Below are 20,261 nucleotides of genomic sequence, written 5' to 3'. Positions count from 1 at the left end.
AGACTGATTCAGGCCAAGTGGGGCTCCAAGGCTGACAGCAGTGCCACCCTGACGTGGCAAGTAAGGTGTATGCATGGAGGACTGCGGTTCTAGGTTCTCTCACAGGAGGTTCAGGTGTATGGAAGGGAATGCTGACAGGAGGTCACAGTTCTGACAAGGGGTGAAGGGTTCAGAGAAAATTGCAGGATCCCATCAGGCATGCTGGAGTGCATATCTGGGCCTTCAGTAGAAGCCCAGCCAGGTGAACTGGGACCCAGAGGAGCTACTGGGGCACTTGGGGCCCCTCCTCCAGGGAGGAGTAGCAGCAGCATGTCTGACTAGATGCCAAGAGTCATGTGGGACTGATCTAGGTAAAGGAGTCAGGCTGCAGGGCAGTGCTGGCTTGCAGTGGGGGCTGGATGAGGTGGTCTGGCCTTTTCTGAAGAGTCGGGTCTAGTCAGGGGCCACCCATGGTTACCCATTTGATTCTTAGTGTTGTTAGCTCACAGCCTGACCAGGATGTGTCTTCAACCCTAGCTGTGTGAATGCAAGAAAGAGAGCCAGAGAGAAGGAACTAATTGTTCTTGTCAAGTTCCTCTTAATAACCTGTTGCTCCTCCCACTGATGGTACCACCAGGTACCTAGATCTGTTCAACCCAACATTAATTATGCCAAAGACTGTGACAGGGGCTAGAAATAAAAAGACCAAGAAACGGTCCTTGCCCCCAAGGAGCTTATAGTCTAAATGGGGAAGGCCACTCATAGCAGATCATTTTTAACATGATGATAATATCCTATCACATGTGCTCATCACCAAGCATTCAGGTTGGGTTGCAGAGCCTGCTTCTAGGGGACCCAACTTAAGACACACATCTAACACAACTAAAAAAAGCACACTGAAATGTTTTTTAGTATACTTAATATTGCACAAAAATTAAAATTTTGACCCTTTCTGCAAACATTACTCAAAGGACAAAAATGTTCTTGGATGGACTGATAGTTATATTTTCTAGAGAAAACCTAGGAAACACACCCAATATGAAAATTTCCTCAATTAACACAATTCATTTATATCCCCAATGTCAAAACACATTAAGTTGGCATATTGGGCCGGCAATGAACACAAGCTTATCGTGCACAATTGACTTTTTGATGTCAAGATGTAGAGTCTTCCACAGCATCTCTATTTTCAAGTAAGTGTGACATTTTGGATTCAATCTAAATGCATGATGATGGATAGATCTGACAAGATGTGATTGATTCTGGGGTAAAAAAAACGTGTTTAAAAATTGTATTTAAACTTTACTATTCTGAAATTTGGTTTCAGTAATCTTTGTGTTGCACTATTTTATTTTTATCATACAGAGGTCACATAATATAGTGGGGAGAGAGCCCTGGATTCTCGTCCAGACTCCGTAACTCAATATCCTAGTCACCCAGACAAACTGTACTCTCTCTGGGGCTCATTTGCTACATTTGTTTGAAAAGAAAAACAAGAAGTTGCAGAGGAAAAGGAGAGTTTGGTTAAATGATCTATAATATCCCTTCTACCAAATTTCTATTAAGTCCGTTTAATTTCACCATTCAGATTTGTGCACACTGAACCAAACTGGTATCTTATTTTTGAACTAAGAAATTTTAGTACTTAAAAAAAAACCCCAAAACACCCAGCACCCCGCCTGAATCCATCTGTAGTTTTAACATTAGGAATTCAAATTGGAGTATTTTTAGCCTCTGGAGTTTAAGTAAGCCCTTAACTTGAGCCTCTGCCTGCATTTTATAATTTGGCTAATTTAAGTCATAATGCAGTTCCATCTCTGACAAAGAAAGCAGGATCATTTTACTAATATTTTTTTGCACTTCAAGAATTCTAATTGGAAACGTTGTAAGTACAATGGCATAAGAGGAAGAAAATGATTCATTTTAATCCTTCATTCGACATTTTTTCTTCTTTTTTATGAAACACAATCCCAACTGTCAGAAATGCAAGTTATTTCAGATGCTCTCAAAAGGTTCACTTAGAACAGATTGCCAGAGGGGTTGCATTAGAAAACAGAAAAATCAATTCTAGATGAAAGCAAAACACAGAAGCTCCAAATTGGCAAGAAAGAATAGTTATATTAATCATTTAGTTATTTAAGAGGAGGATGGAGGAGATGGAGAAATGCTTCCTAATGTCTCAAGATTGGGTGGTTTTAGTCACCATTTCTGTGCTGGGTGCATCTTATAAATAACTTCATGAAATGGGGCCCTATGAAACTCTAGCCTCTACGGAACTTTGTGACCTTCCTTACTGCCCATTATCTCGTCACAGCGTTGAAGATGTAGCAGGCAGTAATCAGATCAGAGTCTGGAAAGTCAGGGAGAGAAACTGGAATGAATTACTTTCTTAAAGGAAGTGGTCATTCAAAGGCAGAAAATCCAAGTCACCTGCAATCTTCTTGTCCACTTTGCCAAGGGATGGGTTGGGTTGGGTCCAAGAACAGGAAGGGAGAACTCAGCTGGAGTCAGGGAGCGGGGGTAGGAGCAAATTCCGCAACGCAGAATGTGAGACGAGCCAGCCCGGGAGACGCGGGCCGCCTCGGGAAGGGCGCAGAGTAGGCCCAGCATCTCGAAAGGGTGAGTCCAGGTGAGGGGCGTGTAACGAAGCGCCCCTGGCAGGGAGCCCCAGATTCCCCCGGGCGTGGTTCCCGCTAGTAGCTCTCAACTCAGCGGCCTCCTGGGTGTCAGCGCGCAAAATCGCCGCTTAATCCCCGCCCCCGCCAGATTAATTAGGGCCTTCCCAAAGCAGAAAGTTTCGAGCCAGGGGGCTTCTTTCCCAGGCGCAAGGGCACCAGGGGGTCGACATTCCTCCGACCCAGCCAGCCGCCTCTCCCCCAGACACCACCAGGTACAGCGTCCCGGGAGACTGGCGCACCTCCAGTGAACGCTTCCCACAGCCCTAGCCGAGTTCCCGAGACCCCCTGGTGACCGGCGGCTGGTCGGGTCACCGGAGTCAAGTCCCAGGCCCGGGGCGCTTCCTCCAGCGCCCCGGCCCTGGGTTCGCCGCCAGCAGCCCGGGGCGCGGGGCGGGGCACGCCGGGGAGGCCGAGGCCGCGCGCTATTCCTGTCGCTGTGAGCTACCGGCATGTTATGTACGGCGCCCAATCATGCCTCCGACGCGCCGCGCTGACCTGCGCCCCCCCTTCTTAATCCCCCAGGCTTTGATTTGATCCTCCGCGCGGAACAAGTTCACCCCCCTCTCCGCCCCGTACCCAGTTGTCCCCGGCCCTCGCGGGTGCCCGCAGAATCCGTCCTCCTCGTCCACCCCCGGGAGGCCAGAGCCCTCCTTCCGCACTCCCGGGACGCCCGAGGCGGGCCACATCCTTGCATCTGCGCCGTCGGAGATCCAGCAACCCCCACCCCGAGTCAGTCCACCCTCAGCTCGGCCCTTCCAGGTGATGGTGTGTGGCCACTGCGGCCCCTGGCGCGCAGGTGTGGGCTTCCCAAACTGGGCCGGGGAGGGGGCTTTGGGCAACGTGCTGGCAGCCTCGGCAGACGCCGGAACCAAATCCTGCACCCTCCGGAAGAATCCAAACTCCGTGCCCTTTGCTACTAGGAGCTTATGGAAACCGTTCCCCGACCGGGTTTGCTCTGAGAGGGATACAGGGCTATCTGCAGGCCTGGATGAAGGAGCCCTGGGCTTTAAGCTGAGCAGGCAAAAATGGGCCCCTGCTAGGGGCTCTGCGGCTCGCGTGGGGGACCCAGGGGCGCGGTGCCCCGAGATGACTCTGGCCGTGCCCGGCGGCCCCCAGCCCCGGCCAGGCCGCTTTCCACCCTGGACATCATGAGTTACTTTCTATCTTACTGTAAAGCTCATGGCGGTGCACTGCTCACCGGCTACCAGGCCCTGCGCGCGGAGGGCTTCCTGTGCGATGTGACGCTGGAGGCCGAGGGCAGCGAGTTCCCGGCCCATAGGTCGCTTCTCGCGTGTTCCAGCGACTACTTCAGGGCCCTGTTCAAGAGCCACACCCGGGAATCCAGGGCGCGCGTGATCCACCTGCACGTGCCGTCGGCGGCCGGCCTGCAGCGCCTGCTGGACTTCATCTACACCGCCTGGCTGCCGCTCTCCATGGACACGGTGGAGGACACGCTCGAGGCCGCCAGCTATCTGCAAGTCACCGAAGCACTGGGGCTGTGCGGTCGCTACCTGGAACGCCAGCTGGCTCCAGAGAACTCTTGCTTCGCCGCCAACGTGGCGGCGCGCTTCGGCCTGGCGCACACGTTAGGCGAGGCCGAGCGCTGCATCGTGCGCCACCTGCGGGAGCTGCTGGTGCGGGGCGCGGGACGCGCGGGGCTGCTGGAGCTGAACCCCACGTCGCTGAAGGCTGTGTTGGGTGCCCCCGACGTGGCGCGGGTGCCTGAGACCTGGCTGCTGGGTCTGGCGTTGGCCTGGCTGCGGCAGGAGCCTGAGGCCGAACGCCTGGCCCACTGCACCTCGCTGCTTGAGCGCGTTCGCTTCGGCCTAGTACCTGCAGACGTGCTGCGGCGCGTGTACTCGGGCTCTGGCCTCGTGCTGCCCGCCCGGGTTAAGGGTCTCATTATCCAGGCCCTCAACTACCACACTGCGCCCTCCCGCCAGCCTCTCGTGCAGGGCGAGCAGACCAGCGTCCGGAGCCCCCAAACTCGCATCTTGTTGGTCGGAGGGCGCAGGGCGCGGGAGGCGGTGACCGAGGAGGTCGCGGCCCCACCGCCAGTAGCCAGGGGCAGGGGCGCCATGGTGGAGCCCGAGGAGGAGGAGGGGGAGGAGGAGGAAGGTGAGTTGGAAGAGGAGGAGGAGGATTGGGAGCTCACCCAAGACGTGGTGGCTTTCGACGTGTACAACCACCGCTGGCGCAGTCTCACGCGGCTGCCTGCACCGCTACTGGGGCACAGCGTGTGCACCGCAGGCAATTTCCTGTTCGTCCTGGGCGGGGAGAGCCCTTCGGACGGCGCTTCTTCACCCCTGGCAGGCGGACAGCGGGCCGTCACGGCCCAAGTGCACCGTTATGACCCGCGCTTCCACGCTTGGACGGCGGTGCCCGCTATGCGAGAAGCGCGGGCCCACTTCTGGTGCGGCGCGGTGGGCGAGGCGCTCCTGGCCGTCGGGGGTCTGGGCGCCGACGGCGAGGCGCTGGCGTCGGTAGAGATGTACGACCTGCGCCGGGACCGCTGGACGGCTGCCGGGGCGCTGCCGCGGGCGTTGTATGGCCACGCGGGGGCCATCGGGGACCGCGGCATCGTGTACATCTCTGGGGGTAAGGCGGGGAGAGGCGAGGGCAGCTCGAGCAGCCTCCGGGACATGTACACCTTGGGCCCTGGGGAGCGAGCGTGGAGCAAGAGGGCGCCCATGAGCACTGCCCGCTTCGGGCACCACATGGCTGTGCTGCGAGGCGCGGTGTTCGCCTTTCTGGGGCGCTATGAGCCCTTCTCTGAGATCGAACGCTACGAGCCCGGCACGGACCAGTGGACTCGACTGCGGCCGCTACCTTATGATCGCTTCTGCTATGGGCTGGCCGTTGTGGAGGAGACGGCGCTGCTGCTGGGCGGCCTCAAGTGGCGGGATTCGCGGCAGGTGTCTACCCGCAACGTGGTGGGCTACGACCTCGACCTGGACCGCTGGGAGGACATTGGCTGCGCGCTACCCTGGGCCTGGAACGGCCTCCAGTGTGCAGTGCTGCAGCTGGCTGAGGGTGGGGATGAGGAGAGGGAGGGAGGGTTCGGAGAAACGCTAGATTTAATGCTGGGCTTAATGGGTTAGTGCAGTCTCCGGGCGACGGGGGAGAAAAAGTCGCGCTTGAGCAGGTTTACAGAGTAATACGTGGGCTTTTCCTAAGAATGGGACTCTGGGAGCAGGGCGGCTTCTGAAGTTTAAATATGCAAATAAGGGCTTGGCCCAACAGGAACATTTCCCCTTAAGCTGAGAATGGGAGACAGGATGAGTCAAAACAGAAGGATATATGTATCTGCTTCAGTGAGCTGGAAGTCTAGGAAGACTCACGCTGGACTAGAGATGGACTTTTGCAAAGAAGATATGACACTGTTTTCCCTCTTAAAGTGTTTCCTTAGGTGCTAGACTGGTTACTTGTGCCAAACAAGGCCAAAAATGTACAAGAAATTATATACAAAACCCAGAAAATTGTTAGCTATAAAAGCTGTAATAAATAGTCCGAAAATATGGCATTATCTGAATAAATAGTGAAGGGAAAGTGCCTTCATTAAATAGCATGAAATCACTGTAAGGAGAGCTATGATTTTATGATCCAGAACCATGTTTATAGTTCTGTTTTGTTGGTTTAATATAAATGTAGAACTGAGAAAGAAAAAAAAAATCTCTAGGAAAGCACTTGTTTTTGGAAAAAGTATACTAGGTTAAGTTTTTGTGTCCCTCATCCTTAATCCCTAGCCTGCTTTTGCCTTGGCTTTAGGCCATTCATTGGTTTTATTTCAGCAGTCCTTAGCCATAATAATCAGGCTTTTTTGGTTAAGCAGCACATCTAGCAAAACCCAAACCTGTTTCTTTCATCTTTAAATATTCATTCTGCAGACATGCCATAGGTTATATTTGTAAAAAAAAAAACAACAACCCCCAAAAACAATAACTTATTTTTGGTGGTGCACCCCCCCCCCCAACTTCCCAAGAATCAACAGAGGAAGGAAAGAGGAGTATGTGAAATTTTCAAGTTTGTGGCAGTTAAGTGGGAAACCAGCTTGATTTTGCAGGGTCTCAGAAAACATACTTGCATACACTGAACAGCTGCTGCTTCTGGCTTATACCACCAGTGGAATGGCAAAGTTAGAACTGGTAACTAGGGAAGGGGGTAGGGGGAAGATGGCTCTGTGATTAGGTCTCAAAGAAATGTGGTGAGGAACTCTGCATGAATAAAGTAGGTGCTTTGTAAGGATTCATTAAGAGCTAAATTTATTTCACTTCAGTTTACAGTGCTGCCTCTCTCCTAGATTTGAAACTAATGCAATAAAATGTACAGATAAATATAGTGTTAAAAGGTCTCTTTCATGCTAAGCTAGTCACGAGTCTTTTAAAATTCATTAGTTTAATTTTTACCATTTAAAACAACAGAGCTGACTTTACAAAGGTAAAAGCTGCTTAGTAGCAACACAACTAGTCTTTCCATCAACTGCTCGTTGTTTACAGGGTACAACCTTGCTGCTGTATCCATGACACATCCATCAGGTACAGATATTTTTAAGTGAATGTACACATTTGGTCTAGTAAACATCAACAAGTCTAAACACCTGTAACAAGCACACTTCATTTTAGGACAAGAGGTTTTTGTTTTTTTACATATACAAAATTCCACAAATTTAATGTACGTCAATATCCATGCAGTAAATAAATGTTTTTACAAATAGTTTTTTTAAATGATAAAAATATTACACTAGACCCCAAATTCCATACAAACATTAATACATGATTTCTCATCCATTTTGACTAAATATAGGATTACTGAAAATGTGCTGTAGAAAGGCCACTCTCCTGTACAGTGTGCAAAGTCTGCAAAACGATAGTGATTCAATGTTGATTTCAAAAGCAAAGAAAATGATCCCTGCTGTGGAGTTTTTACTTCCTCCCCTACAGCAAAAAATATTCACTGGCATATATCTGAACTCTTAGAGATGAAAGTACATTCACTGAGCTGTACAGGCAACAGTATAAAGCTGATTAGAAGTAGATTTAGGATATAGAATAGTAAAGGAGGGCCCCTTCCTCCTCCTAAAAAAACAGCAAATTGTGACTTGTACGTTATGCAGCCAGACACTAAAAAGCAGCACAGTCATTATCATGCTGTGATCACTTTCAAAAATGAGATACTTATAAATGGAAATATGTGAAGAGTACTTTTTCGTAGACTTCATCCACTCTACAGAACAATTCATGAAGCTAGGAAGAACCTCTATAAATTCTTTCTCTCATGTAGTTCATTGTAATATATCTCTGAATGACCATCATCCTCTTGCTCCTCAGGAGAGAGGCACATTTTTATTTTTCAACATTGTTTTCATATTAGAACACACACCAGCCTGTAACTAAACATATTTTACTCCCCTGCTTGAAGTATAATTATGTAAGCTTAATTAATGGACTGGGGGAAAATTGGAAAAATAACTGGAAAGTTGAGTCATTTCAGTTTATACCTTGTTTTTTAGGAGCTGGAGTTTAAAAACATGAGTTTGGGCTAAAATTATATATACATACATATATATATGTATATATGTATATATATATATATATATATATATATATATATATATCTTAGCTGCCTTTCTGGGTGAATTAGCTGTGTTTTAAAAAAATCCACTCTCAAATTCCTCTGTACACAATCAGCATTTCATCACTACAAAAATAAAGGAAGATTTAAACCAAGAAAATAAAGCAGCTCTATCTTCAATTTTGGTCTTAGTTACAAAAACATCTTACAAAGCTTTGCCCTGATACACCATTAAGTGTCCCCATAGATTTGGAATAATACTTCCATTAACCAGCTTTCACAAGTTAATAGACTATTAAGACGAATATTAGATACCTGAACTTTTCTTATGTTGATGCTCTTCTATTTTGCTTAACTCTTGTATGCACATCTACATTTCACAAAAATAAAACTACAGCATTAAACTTTGTGCAATGTTTAAGAAAATTCTTAGAACATTTTAATAAATATAAAAAAGGTTTAAATTCTTTCCCACCCACAAGGATGTCTGCACCTGAAAAAGTGTGATTTACTTTTGAAGTCTTGTTTATATAAAATTAACTTAAAGGGAGAAAAGATGACCTTATATAGAAAACTGCCTTTTTGTGGTTTTACTACTTGAAGACCACCTGTCTTCAGAGTTATTTGCAAAAGTTAATTTTAAGTCATTGAAGACAGTTGATTTTGCACATGGTAAACATAAGCTGAGCACTAATTGCATATAAAATATACAAATGCTCATTAAAGACAGTGGTATAATGACCATATATGGTTTGTTTCGTGTAGTTTGGTAACATTAAAGTATAGCTTGTCAAGTGTCCCACACACTGATATAAAACTACCTCATATACTTATTCAAAGTACCAAAAGGTAACAGATGGCCAGAGGGCAGAATACACTTACACATGAGTTTCAATGTATGAGTGAGTGTGTGCGAGAGAGGAAGTGATTACATCTACTTCAGAAGAAATACTTAATGGGTCATTTGAGGTGGTGTTTTGACAGATATCCAAGAAAAGATCGAGGTACATCTGCTTCCATTGTTGGAATTCTTTAGATGTCAAGTCTGGATTGTCTAGGACTTTATCAATAATGGCTACTTCCCCTTCTCTGGCCTGAAAAGCAAAAGGATTCAACAGTTAAGTTGGGTACAGACTTTTGTTCAAGTTTAACATAAAAAGTTAATATGTAAATATTAAGAAGCCCATATGACACAGTTATGGTTTGCTCAAACCCAGCTATTTATTTTTTTTTTTTAATTTTTTTTTTCAACATTTATTTATTTTTGGGACAGAGAGAGACAGAGCATGAACGGGGGAGGGGCAGAGAGAGAGGGAGACACAGAATCGGAAACAGGCTCCAGGCTCTGAGCCATCAGCCCAGAGCCTGACGCGGGGCTCGAACTCACGGGCTGCGAGATCGTGACCTGGCTGAAGTCGGCCGCTTAACCGACTGCGCCACCCAGGCGCCCCAAACCCAGCTATTTATAATCAAGTCCTAGTGTACTTTTTTCTACACCCAAGGTATGCCTGTATTGCCCACTGTGTGTGGTTAAATTTTTAATCTTGGCCAGTCTTGTTTCCTGTCTCTGCCTATGGAAACCTTCCTCATTCTTTGAGAGCCGGTTCAAATGCCTCTCATTTCTTAAAGCTTTCCTTCAACAATGGGAAAAAAAAAGGTTTTATCCCTCATTTATGTCCTCCTGACACTTTATCAGTGCCACTGAGTGGACTTCTCTCACATTCTGTCTTGAGTTAGTCTTGCACTGTTCTGTCTCTCCTGCCAGATGGTTAGCTCCTCATCCTTGCATGAGAGAAGGCATGGCCCTTCTGTCACTACAAATACATAATTCTTGTTGTATGAACATCATGACTGCTTTCCTGTAGCAATGGGGGTCTGAGATGCAAAGTAGCCCTCCCTTCTCAGCTGGGGCTGGTTCTCAGCTGAAGAATGAGCTCCATTATGAGAGAACTCAGTACAGCACAGCTATCACCTGTGGGAGAAGTGAGTCTTCCGGGTGGGAAGGGGGATGGAAGATGAGGGAGTGAGACAGTCTGAGAAGCTGAGGCTTGTCTTTAAAAAATTTTTTTTTCAAGCATTTATTGGAACACCTGGGTGGCTCAGTTGGTTAAAGCGTTGGACTTCAGCTCAGGTCATGATCTTGAGGTTAGTGAGTTCGAGCCCCGGGTTGGACTCTGTACTGACAGCTCAGAGCCTGGAGGCTGCTTCAGATTCTGTGTCTCCCTCTCTCTCTGCTCCCCCCAACTCTCTTTCTCAAAAATAAACATTAAAAAATTTAAAATAAAATGTTTATTTTTATTTATATTTTTCTAATTTGTTTTAAATTTTATTTATTTTTAAAATTTACATTCTAGTTTGACATATAGTGGAAAATGTTTATTTTAGAGAGGGAGAGAGCACAAGCAGGGTAGGGACAGAGAGAGAGGGGGACAGAGAATCTGAAGCAGGCTCCACGCTGTCAGCACAAAGCGGGACCGGGGGCTCTATCCCACAAACCATGAGATCATGATTTGAGCCGAAGTCAGAAGCTCAACCGACTGAGTCCCCCAGGCACCCCTTAAGGCCTGTCTTTTAAGGGCTCAAAGAAGAGATAGGGAAGTCTAGGGAATGTTCTTCAGGAGGTGGGTAGGGAGAGCTGGGAAGGAAAGATAGCAAGGTGCCTAAGCAGTTGTTCCAGTTCCAGGTGGGGACAATGGGGCTGCAGCCAAGGATGTTGGGAGTCGTCCTGTGCTTGGGGAGGCAGGTCTGTTACAATTCCAGGGACTACACAGTCTATGGCCATACCACCCTGAACGCGCCCGATCTCGTCTGATCTCGGAAGCTAAGCAGGGTCGGGCCTGGTTAGTAGTTGGATGGGAGACAATTCTAGGGACTACACACATCCAAGGTTGCTTGGGCAGTTATCCTTCCCTAATGGGAGATTTGCATTCTCTGTTAATTTCCCACACTGAAAAGTATAGGGCTTCTTAGTTTGGTTTTATCAATGAGGGGCATTTTTTTACACCGACTTTTCATCATCTTTACCCCAGAGAGTGGAGCACAGCGTCACATACCTAGTGATGCACCAATACTCAATGAACTGAACACTGGCAGGAGCTCAAACTCTTTGCTACTGGAAGTAAATATTTTTAGGGAATCCAGAGCGTAAAAGACAGGGGTGAGGTGCTTAGAAAGAAAGACAGAAGCAGGTCTTTAAAATATGTAAGCTCGAACTGCTTCAAAATGCCTGTCTGCTTTCGCAACTAGACAGTTTGGATCTGAATGGGGTGGGGTGCTCTATAAGGTGGGAGGGTGGGGTTATCTTTGGAGTAGGGCTGGTTAGCAGAATTATTCTTATGAATATTATAGCTCTTTTTAAAATTCTGCTCTTAGTTACCAAAAGGCTATTAAGTTGTCCCACGGATTTCCAGTAGTGTTTGCATGAATACCAACTGAAAGCTAATTTACTCTGAAAACTTGGCTGCTTGCTTCTGGAAACTTTTTCAAATCATGCATTTTCTATTTTGTTTCTCTCTTTCGTACTCATCTATGCTTTAAAATCACAAAACCTCAGCAGTATACTATGGATCTGAAATATTTCCCAAAGGAGCCCTCTGACCTTTTGTTTCCTGAGATTACTGTACTACATACTCTGTATGGTAGTTCTTTTCTGTTTTTTATTTTTCAAGGGCACAAGGCCTGCTTATGGAGAGTTTTTGTACAGCAGGCCCTGTCCCCTCATATACACTCACAGTGAGGGGGCTCTGTTTTCTGCCTCCTTCAATTTCCTGCCTCTCTGCTCCTCTCTCTCCACTACCTCCTCCCCACTATGGGGGTGGGATAATAAAGAGACTGGAGATAATGTAAGCACTTACGGAAATGCAGAATAAGAAAGTAACATGTGAGCTGGGAACTGATAGCGTAAACAGAACAATTATAAAATTTCTATATGGAACATGAATCACTGTGGCTTCACTCCAAATGTGCTGCAGGAGATAGGCACCAAATATCTCAAAGCCTTTTAGTGCCCACTATTGCATTCTGCATGCATGCTGTGTTCTTTTAATAACTATATTAATAACTACATGGCAAATTTATCTTAGGAAAATGAAAGACCGAGGAATAACACCAGCCTCACATTTTTGAAAAAAATTTAATTACATCCTGTTTTCTCTGAGAATTAAGTCAAATAACATTTAGCCAATGCTTTGATATAATGAAAAGTTAAGGTTACTTTCTCTTTATGCACTTACTACCCTATAGGAACAGCTCAGTTTCAGGTTCTTCCTGTTTACTTGCTGTCCACTCCACCTCCCCATTTAGTATTTCTTCATTTAGAGTATCTGGTAATCCACTGACTTCAAGAATGAATATCTTGAAAGGAATTTCTCTTTCCATTTCATATCTTACCTTTAAAGTGCTTTTGAGAATTCTCAGCCTGTGTAGTTTTTCATTCATCACAGGGTCATTACATCTCTTTATAAATGATAGCTTGTATTCCATCTTGGTTGAAATGCGATGTTCTCCCAGTGGTGACAGACTGGCTTGCTCCAATGCCCTGTATAAATCTTGCAATGAATCTCCTAACTTTTCTTCCCTACTTTCACCTGCAATGTGCGAAAAAAGAGAGAAATGAATCTGGTGTAATGAACACTTATCGGATACTCCAAAAATCTACTAAAAAAAAATCCAAACCATTTGAGAAACAGAATAATGAATGATTGGGAAAACACTCTATTACATTAAAAAAAAACCCCACAGCTGCTAGTTATAGTGGGTAAAATTTTTAAAATGGTCAAATAATAAGATGTTTGATTAACAAAATATCTCTTAATAGCAAATCACCATACATATCTTGAGTCCATTAAGTTCAAAGATAGAGTACAAAAGGTACACAACACAGAAACAATCCTGCACATAATTTAATATTTTGACACATTAGTGAATATCCCTTATCATTATACTGAGAAGCACAGAAGTGCTGATTAATAGAGCTCTCCTGGTTTAGCAATACTGAATGAGCTGGTTTTTACATTTTTCCAGACTGCATAAGATGGAATGGCATTCACTGGAGTATATTTGATTATAAAAATCTTCCAATAGTGTACCATAGAAGATCATTAGGTTTCATGTGACTGCCATAGTAATGCCTGCCACATTGTAAATACAGTAAATTATCATATATTACCATTAAAAATATTGCTTTAATTAAAATGAAATATGAGAATATGTTTATGTGCAAATGTAAGGAAAAATCTGGCACATACTAAGAGAAGCTACGTAGCATTTGTAATATCTGGGAGGAAAATACTGCAATTAAATATTTTTGAGAAAAAAAATTAGAGACTGGTTCAGGAAAGGAACTAGATCTATCTGAATAAATCAAACTCCCATCTTCTTCTTTAATTGCCTGAATATTGATGTCATATCTTTCTCAACAATGATAAAGATAAACTTGGATTTTGCTTTGAGTGGTAGACAGGATTAGGGCTATATCACATATCCTTTAATAGAGAGCCAAAGAATCCTATTTGAGGAATACTAATTATATTGGCTCAAGGAGTAAATATGGAATGTTGTTCATTCTACCATGGTCCATATGAATATTTTAGGTTTGCTGACCTAGTTAAAAAAAATGGACTCTCTAATTGCTAATTGATAACAATACTAGTTAACACTTGTATGTGCTGGGCAGAAGGGTAAATGATTAACATTCATGATCTCTTTTAATTTTCACAATACTGAGAGTAGATGTATTTGGTTTTCATTTTACAGCAGGGAAGCACCTTGCTCAAGGACATACTTAGGACGTGTAAATGGTGGAGCCAGAATTGCAACTGGGTAGTCTGGCTCCAGAATCCATGATTTTAACAAGAATTCTACACTGCCAATTTTGCCAGTGTTCATTTCAACTGTGTATTTAACAGTAGGTGTTGATGAATTTGTGAGGATTCCTTAAAAAGGAGCATTCTAAAAAAATGTTTGAGAGTGTACCTAAAGTGCCCCCAAAGTCCATAAACACAGTACCTTAACTTGAAAGGATCACCTTTAGGGTTAAAAAATAGCTTCATTTCAGTTTCATACTGAAATTTTGGCTCTACTGCTGAGGTTAGTAACTAATGGTAGGTATGGTTATTGAGTCTTTCCATTAGAAAGTTCCTTGTTATCATCAGCACATGCTATCATTAATTCCTCTATAACGAATTTTTAACTTCCTAATCATGTACCTAAATTAAAACTATGAAAATACAAAAGCCCCTTTAAACAACAGCTTTTTAATTCTCTGTTGGCTCATCCTTGAATGTCTGCAACACCTAGAGGATTTCGAGGGATGGGTGAGTGGAGGACTGCGAAAAGGAGGGAATTGCTTTGTGGGTTAAGAACAAGATGAAAGTAATATGGGGAATTATGACTGAGAATGGTTTGGAGCCAGGAAGGCACAAAATCATAAGGTCATTCAGAGTAACTAAATGGGAGTTGTAAAAACAAGGATATATTTGAACAGCATAATTCCATTTCATAAAATCACAGGCCAGGAAAGGACCCCAAGGAATTAGTTAGTAGTCCTCATTCTTTTTGCCTCAGGGCAAGACTGCATCTAAAGCCAGATGTAATTTCGTACAGCTGGGGTGAGGGGGGATGGAAGGCCTGACTTATGTGAATTACAGTAGTCAATGTATCAGGTGGCCTACTGTATTATTAGTTTTTCAGTTTTTGAAAGAATATGAAGAAAAAAAGGGATTCAGATGAGAGTTTCAGGATTTAAGGGAGGAAGAAGTATTTTCACATTTTATAGAGTAAATTTTTATTATACAATAACCTTCCATAGTAGCTAATACTATAGCACATATATATTTTCTTTAACAACATTCTTACCCAGTATTCTTTCTCCCCAGTTCTTAAAGTTTGTGGAATACTGGGCTAGGGAACTGATTTTTTTTGGTAAAATTTCAATGTGGTTTTACTTTAAGAAGGGTAAATAAAGATTTCATATTAAAAAGTGACAAACACAGCTATTAAATAAATAAAAATGGAAAGTTTTTTTCCCCCTTCTTGCTGTTAAGGGGGAAAAAGCATTTAAGCAAAGGACAACATAATTTTGCGAAGAATCTGGTTTGACAGCTGTTAAGAAGAATTGAATATAGATTTATCTTTGGGCAGCACATTTGAACAAGGAATCACAATGAGACGGAACACAGAAACATTTCCAAGTATATTAAGGGAATAGTGCGGCTCCTATTAGAGATAAGTAAGGCTCCCCTCCCCCCAGTCCATACACGTCATACACATATGCAACACCACAAGACAGAGCAGTGGGATGAGAAAGGATGAGGGATTGAGATGCCAGGCTACCACAAAATGCCACCAATTACTTAACATTTTAAGACCAGACAAAGAGTCCTTTTATTGTTAAAGGACGGGGGTGAGGAGCAAAGTCACATTATAAATCTGATTCACTGTGCTCAACAGTCAAAACAACACAGAACTCAACATTCAAGACAAAAACAGACCTTTATTTTCTTTTATAATTTTCAATTGGTTTCCTTGATTTTTTTTTCTCAGATGAATAGCAATTAAGTCAATTGGAGCTACTGTTGCAGCTGAAAATATGAAAGCACCTTTATTTTCTTCTCGTTTTGCCCTCTTCATCTCCTCACTTCTCTTCTGGTTTCTCTTTTTTCAACTTTGGCTTTTCTTATTCTAGAAGAGGCTTGCTTTTGAAGATGAGGCAAGAAGTTGTTGACTTCGGCTTCCCAATGGACTTGCCTTCAGTGTATCAGTTCAGCCATTTGGAGCACTGGCGGAAAACCAGCTCTTTTGCAATTTGACAGAATGTTTTCTGAAAGTTGGCAGAGTGCAGAAGACCTCATGCAAACCACAGGATGCGCATAGGAACCTTCTGCAATTCCTAATGAGGAAGTGTATCAGCTGCTACAATGGAATTTTAATTTGTATCCAATTTACTCAGGAATTCTGGGTCTACGGCAGGAATAAATTCCCTCCCAAATTTTATTTGTGGTTATTTTACAATATGCAAATTGATCCTGTGTCAGATGACATACTCTTCCACTTTTATTAAAAGCAAAGTGAACATATAAATTTCCTCTTTCCGATATAAAATTTCATTGATAGATTTGAGGATCACAATAAAGTCACTGATGGATTAAACTTGTATTCTGTGTTTGGGGGGGTCATTTCTGGCTGTGTCCTACTTGGTAGGGTTGAAAGAAGACCCCCTATTGTCTCATTTATACTCTAACTACACTATGAAATATGGTGACTCTAGGAATGTGGTATCACAACAGCTCACTGTCCGGCGGTCTCAGGTGGCATGTGACTTCCAGGTGGTGATAAAGAAAAGTTCAAGGAAAAATATTAGCTAACGCAAAATAATACGTTGTTGGAACTTTCTTGCAAGTGGCTTATTAGCAGATGATAATGCATTTCTCATACACTGAAAGGTATTTGGGTCGACGTATTTCCCTACATTCATGCTCAGTGGTTTCCAAACTTTTTTCATTGTGCATCTTTACCAGTTAAAACACTTCTATTGTTGATAACCTACATATATGTATTACTGTATATTAATAGATATGCATGTTATAAAAAAGACACAGAAAATAAATTCGAAAGGACGAATTATAAAACCTGAGGAGAAATTCCAATGTTTTTTCTTCCTGAACCTTAATGGCACTGCATGTACTCTCCTTCAGAGACAGACTGTGACTTTCCCGGAGCAGAATACACCTCCCTCTCATTTGCGTTCCCCATTCTTCTACCTGGCACAGTGCCTTTTGCACCCAACGTTTAAAGTGAAGCACTCCAAAGAGGGCTCCCTATCAGGTGACTGTGTAATTTTTCTGACAGTCTATTGTATAATTTCCTTCATGTTTCTTTGGTGAACGTTAAGGAGAGCATAATATAGACTTGGAGACCTAAAATTTCATGCTGGTGTCCTTACCGTTTCCCTGACCGTGCAATGGCAATGTTGTAAGAGAGTAAAAAATAAAAATAAAACAAAACGAAATGCATATACTAACTGGGCTCTTGAAGAACCAAGCCAACAACAGATAATCAGTTCTGGTACATGTTTTGGAAGGGAACCGTGCTCTTTTAAAATTGGACAATGATGTTTTCGTGGAAACAGTTGTTCCTTCCGCAACACAGCGGGGTAATGCAGAAAGCTGGGAAAAGCTAAGTCACAAGTGAGAGAGAAGGCTGGACATAGCAGCATTAGTCACCAGTCAGATGTGAGAGGCATTCGTTCTTGTACAGCCGCAGAGTGCTCTGAGGCTTCCAGGCTGAGGGCGTCACGTATGTGGAGTACTATTCTTGTCATGAAGGGCAATTAACATTTGCATTGAGACTCGGGAGTATTTTCTGTGAATACTAATTTACTACCACGCCATAATAAACAACTTCTTTATATGTAGGTGACAATTAAACGTTTAATGGGTTCAATGTAGACAGGTTTAATGCTTCCAGGTTTTATGCTAAAGATGATTATGTATTCAGGAGTTTGCACTGTAATTTGAATTGTCTTATAATTAAATATTAGATCTCTTAATTCATGTTTTTATATAAGTCCACTAGTTATGTCTAGCATTGTAAAACTGGAGGGAGGGCAGTTTGTTATATCAGAAAAAAAAAAGGCAGAAGATATTAAAAGCTGGCTTTTACTTGTTGCTCTGTACCCCACCATCCTTTTCATAATTAGAAGTAATTTATATTCTTTTAGGCACAATAATAATGATGAAAAAAATGATTTCAAGTGAGAAAAACTTTCTTTTAAAAGAACAGCTCGAGTGAATCCTCTTTTTAAAGAACATGTGAAGCCTATTCCTGCAAGAATGACCTTGTGCTTCATCAGAATTAAGTATAGCCCATATTAGTGTCAGTCAATCCCTTCTGCACAACATGAAAGCTTACTTCCTAAAAGATGTGACAAAAGAGACAGAACTGAAGTTTATTCTACACTTCATTCTCTAAGCATGTAATTTCTGCCAAATTGTGTGGTTTACTGCCACAAATATGACAGTGGTCAAATTTTCAGGGCACTACAGTAGTTTTTATGACGAATAGTACAGATGGCAAAATCTTGGTGTCCTTGGTATTGATATATTGATCCAAAAGGAAGGTTCTTTGAAGGACAATCACAAACATAAATGACAGATTATAGATTTGCCCATAGGATATAGAAAATTTAACTAGTAGAGACATGTAGGTCAAAGTACCTTACTCTCAGATGGGAATTCATAAAGGGGACAGTTTAAAACCAAAGCTAAGAGATGATTATATTAAAAAATCAATGTGGAGTCACCATATTCCTTAACGAGAAAAAACTAAAATTTTTCTTATCATAACAATTTACCATGACTTAAACAGAGAGAATGACCTAAGAAAATCCCACTAATATTAGATGCCAACAAAAAGCTTTTCAATGGATTTCTTCATACCACAACCATCATTTTTACATATACTTAAAAAACACATTAAAATGGTTAGAGCACAGAGGCAAGTGTAAGGCAGATCAATGTGATTTTATTCACAACACAAATTCCATTTGTGGGAAAGAAGCATAGATTTCTCCTCTTTGGAAAGATATTTACTATCAAGCATACTTAGCAAATTATTTAGCTATCTAAAAAGATTTGATACCAATTGGTCATATTTTTATTTTTAAGTAATTTATATGTTTACAGGTATTCACATTATGCAATACCACACACTGCGGTGACAGGAAGGAAAAAAAACATTTCCAAATACAATGTTAAATTATTTGTTCATTGCACAGTATGAAATATCCATTAATTAGCATTGAAATTATTACAGAGTGTCTTAATCCAACTAAATTAAGGAAATTTCACATCCACTACAGAAGAAAAATAAACATTATTGAGCCATAGGGACCCAGTTACATAGTATTAAATAATATCTGCAGCTAATTCGAAAGACATCCAGACAAAATACTTTTTCAAAAGTGAGAACCACAGCCTATAGATTTGGAAAATTTTACAGAAAAAGAATAGCTCATGCCTGTCCTATGAGGCAACACCATTTGTATACAAGTGCCAAGAAATAAGGAGAAAGTTAGGATTTTAGCTGAGGAATCTAATAAAGCCTGGCATGAGGAATTTTCTTCATTAGTGTCACCGAAAGCAGTCTCTGTGTTGCACCTGAATACACTTTATAATAGAATAAACATAGTAAATTTCAGAGCAGGTTGTGTATACCTTGCCTTAATAGATTACACTTAATTTAGTACAATACAGCACGTCAAGTTTTAAAAATGCAAAATACACTTAATACACAGAATTTGCTTCCTCGCTTTGTCTTAAAGAGGCCACCAAAGAGTCCGTTAAATAGCCAGGGTTGTCTAGTTATCGGAGCTGATCCCTCTCCTTTCCTGGTGTCAGGAGAACACAACTGAGGTGTCACGACACACAGCCCTTCCCCGGTCAGTACCCTTCCCCTTCTGTTCTCCCATAGAAACGGCAGTTTTCTGTCACTGTGCTCCATCTTGATAGGCTTTGATCTTACGCTAGTCCCAGTGTAGGAAGCTTGCATTCTTCTTAAGAGTGGCCTGCCCCTCTTAATATCCCTTTAGGGAGGCCCCCAATCCAAAACACTTGATGATCTAACCTTTTTTAAAAGTCATTTTTCTGTTATAAACAGCAAGGACGAGGCCATTTTAGTTGCTTGCAAGAGGTTGATGTTGAGTCTGCGCCGTGCCGACTCTCTCCGATCTAAATTCTCTAAACATTAGCTTATCAATCTGTGAGTCCAATGGGTTGAGTGCCAACAGAAGTGGATCCGATTTGGCATGGAGAGGTTCTACCAACTCTCGCAGTGTATTAGCCTAATATGATAAAGCAGTGATACAATATGATGAAAGACCTGCGAGTGCCATTATTATTTCCAAAGCACATTAGTATTTGTATTAGAAATACCATCATGCAATACCCATGAAGAGAAAAGAGAAAAAAATGGCTAGAATTGCATATGGTTTTAATACTATCATGTCTTTCTGTTGGCATGCAAGTCTACTTGGCC

General features: G+C 42.8%; 2 protein-coding genes and 1 pseudogene across 5 annotated transcripts in view; 2 read left to right on the top strand and 1 right to left on the bottom strand.

Annotated features, from left to right (window-relative positions):
- Nucleotides 1-2,457: 2,457 nt before the first annotated feature.
- On the top strand, nt 2,458-6,176 carry KLHL34 (kelch like family member 34). Its single transcript, XM_043570944.1, has one exon. The coding sequence runs from the start codon at nt 3,806-3,808 to the stop codon at nt 5,756-5,758; it is 1,953 nt and encodes a 650-aa protein (XP_043426879.1). The 5' UTR covers nt 2,458-3,805; the 3' UTR covers nt 5,759-6,176.
- Nucleotides 6,177-8,031: 1,855 nt separating this feature from the next.
- Nucleotides 8,032-20,261, bottom strand: part of CNKSR2 (connector enhancer of kinase suppressor of Ras 2) — a 301,363-nt gene continuing 289,133 nt past the window's right edge. For all 4 annotated transcript variants that reach the window (XM_043570940.1, XM_043570941.1, XM_043570943.1 and 1 more), the window contains 2 exons: nt 12,618-12,814; nt 8,032-9,322 (listed from right to left, as the gene is read on the bottom strand). In XM_043570940.1, the coding sequence (XP_043426875.1) occupies nt 9,107-9,322; nt 12,618-12,814 (413 nt within the window). In that variant the 3' untranslated portion in view covers nt 8,032-9,106. The remainder of the gene's footprint in view (nt 9,323-12,617; nt 12,815-20,261) is intronic.
- LOC122478055 lies at nt 10,999-11,109 on the top strand (annotated as a pseudogene).

This window comes from Prionailurus bengalensis, chromosome X (genome assembly GCF_016509475.1).
Source record: "Prionailurus bengalensis isolate Pbe53 chromosome X, Fcat_Pben_1.1_paternal_pri, whole genome shotgun sequence".
Lineage (NCBI taxonomy): Eukaryota > Metazoa > Chordata > Mammalia > Carnivora > Felidae > Prionailurus > Prionailurus bengalensis.
The sequence above is the reverse complement of the archived record's forward strand: the minus strand, read 5'-3'. Positions and strand labels throughout refer to the sequence as shown.

Excerpts from the sequence above, each read along its gene's own strand:
- KLHL34 (XM_043570944.1), top strand. The coding sequence starts at position 3,806 with ATGAGTTACTTTCTATCTTACTGTAAAGCTCATGGCGGTGCACTGCTC.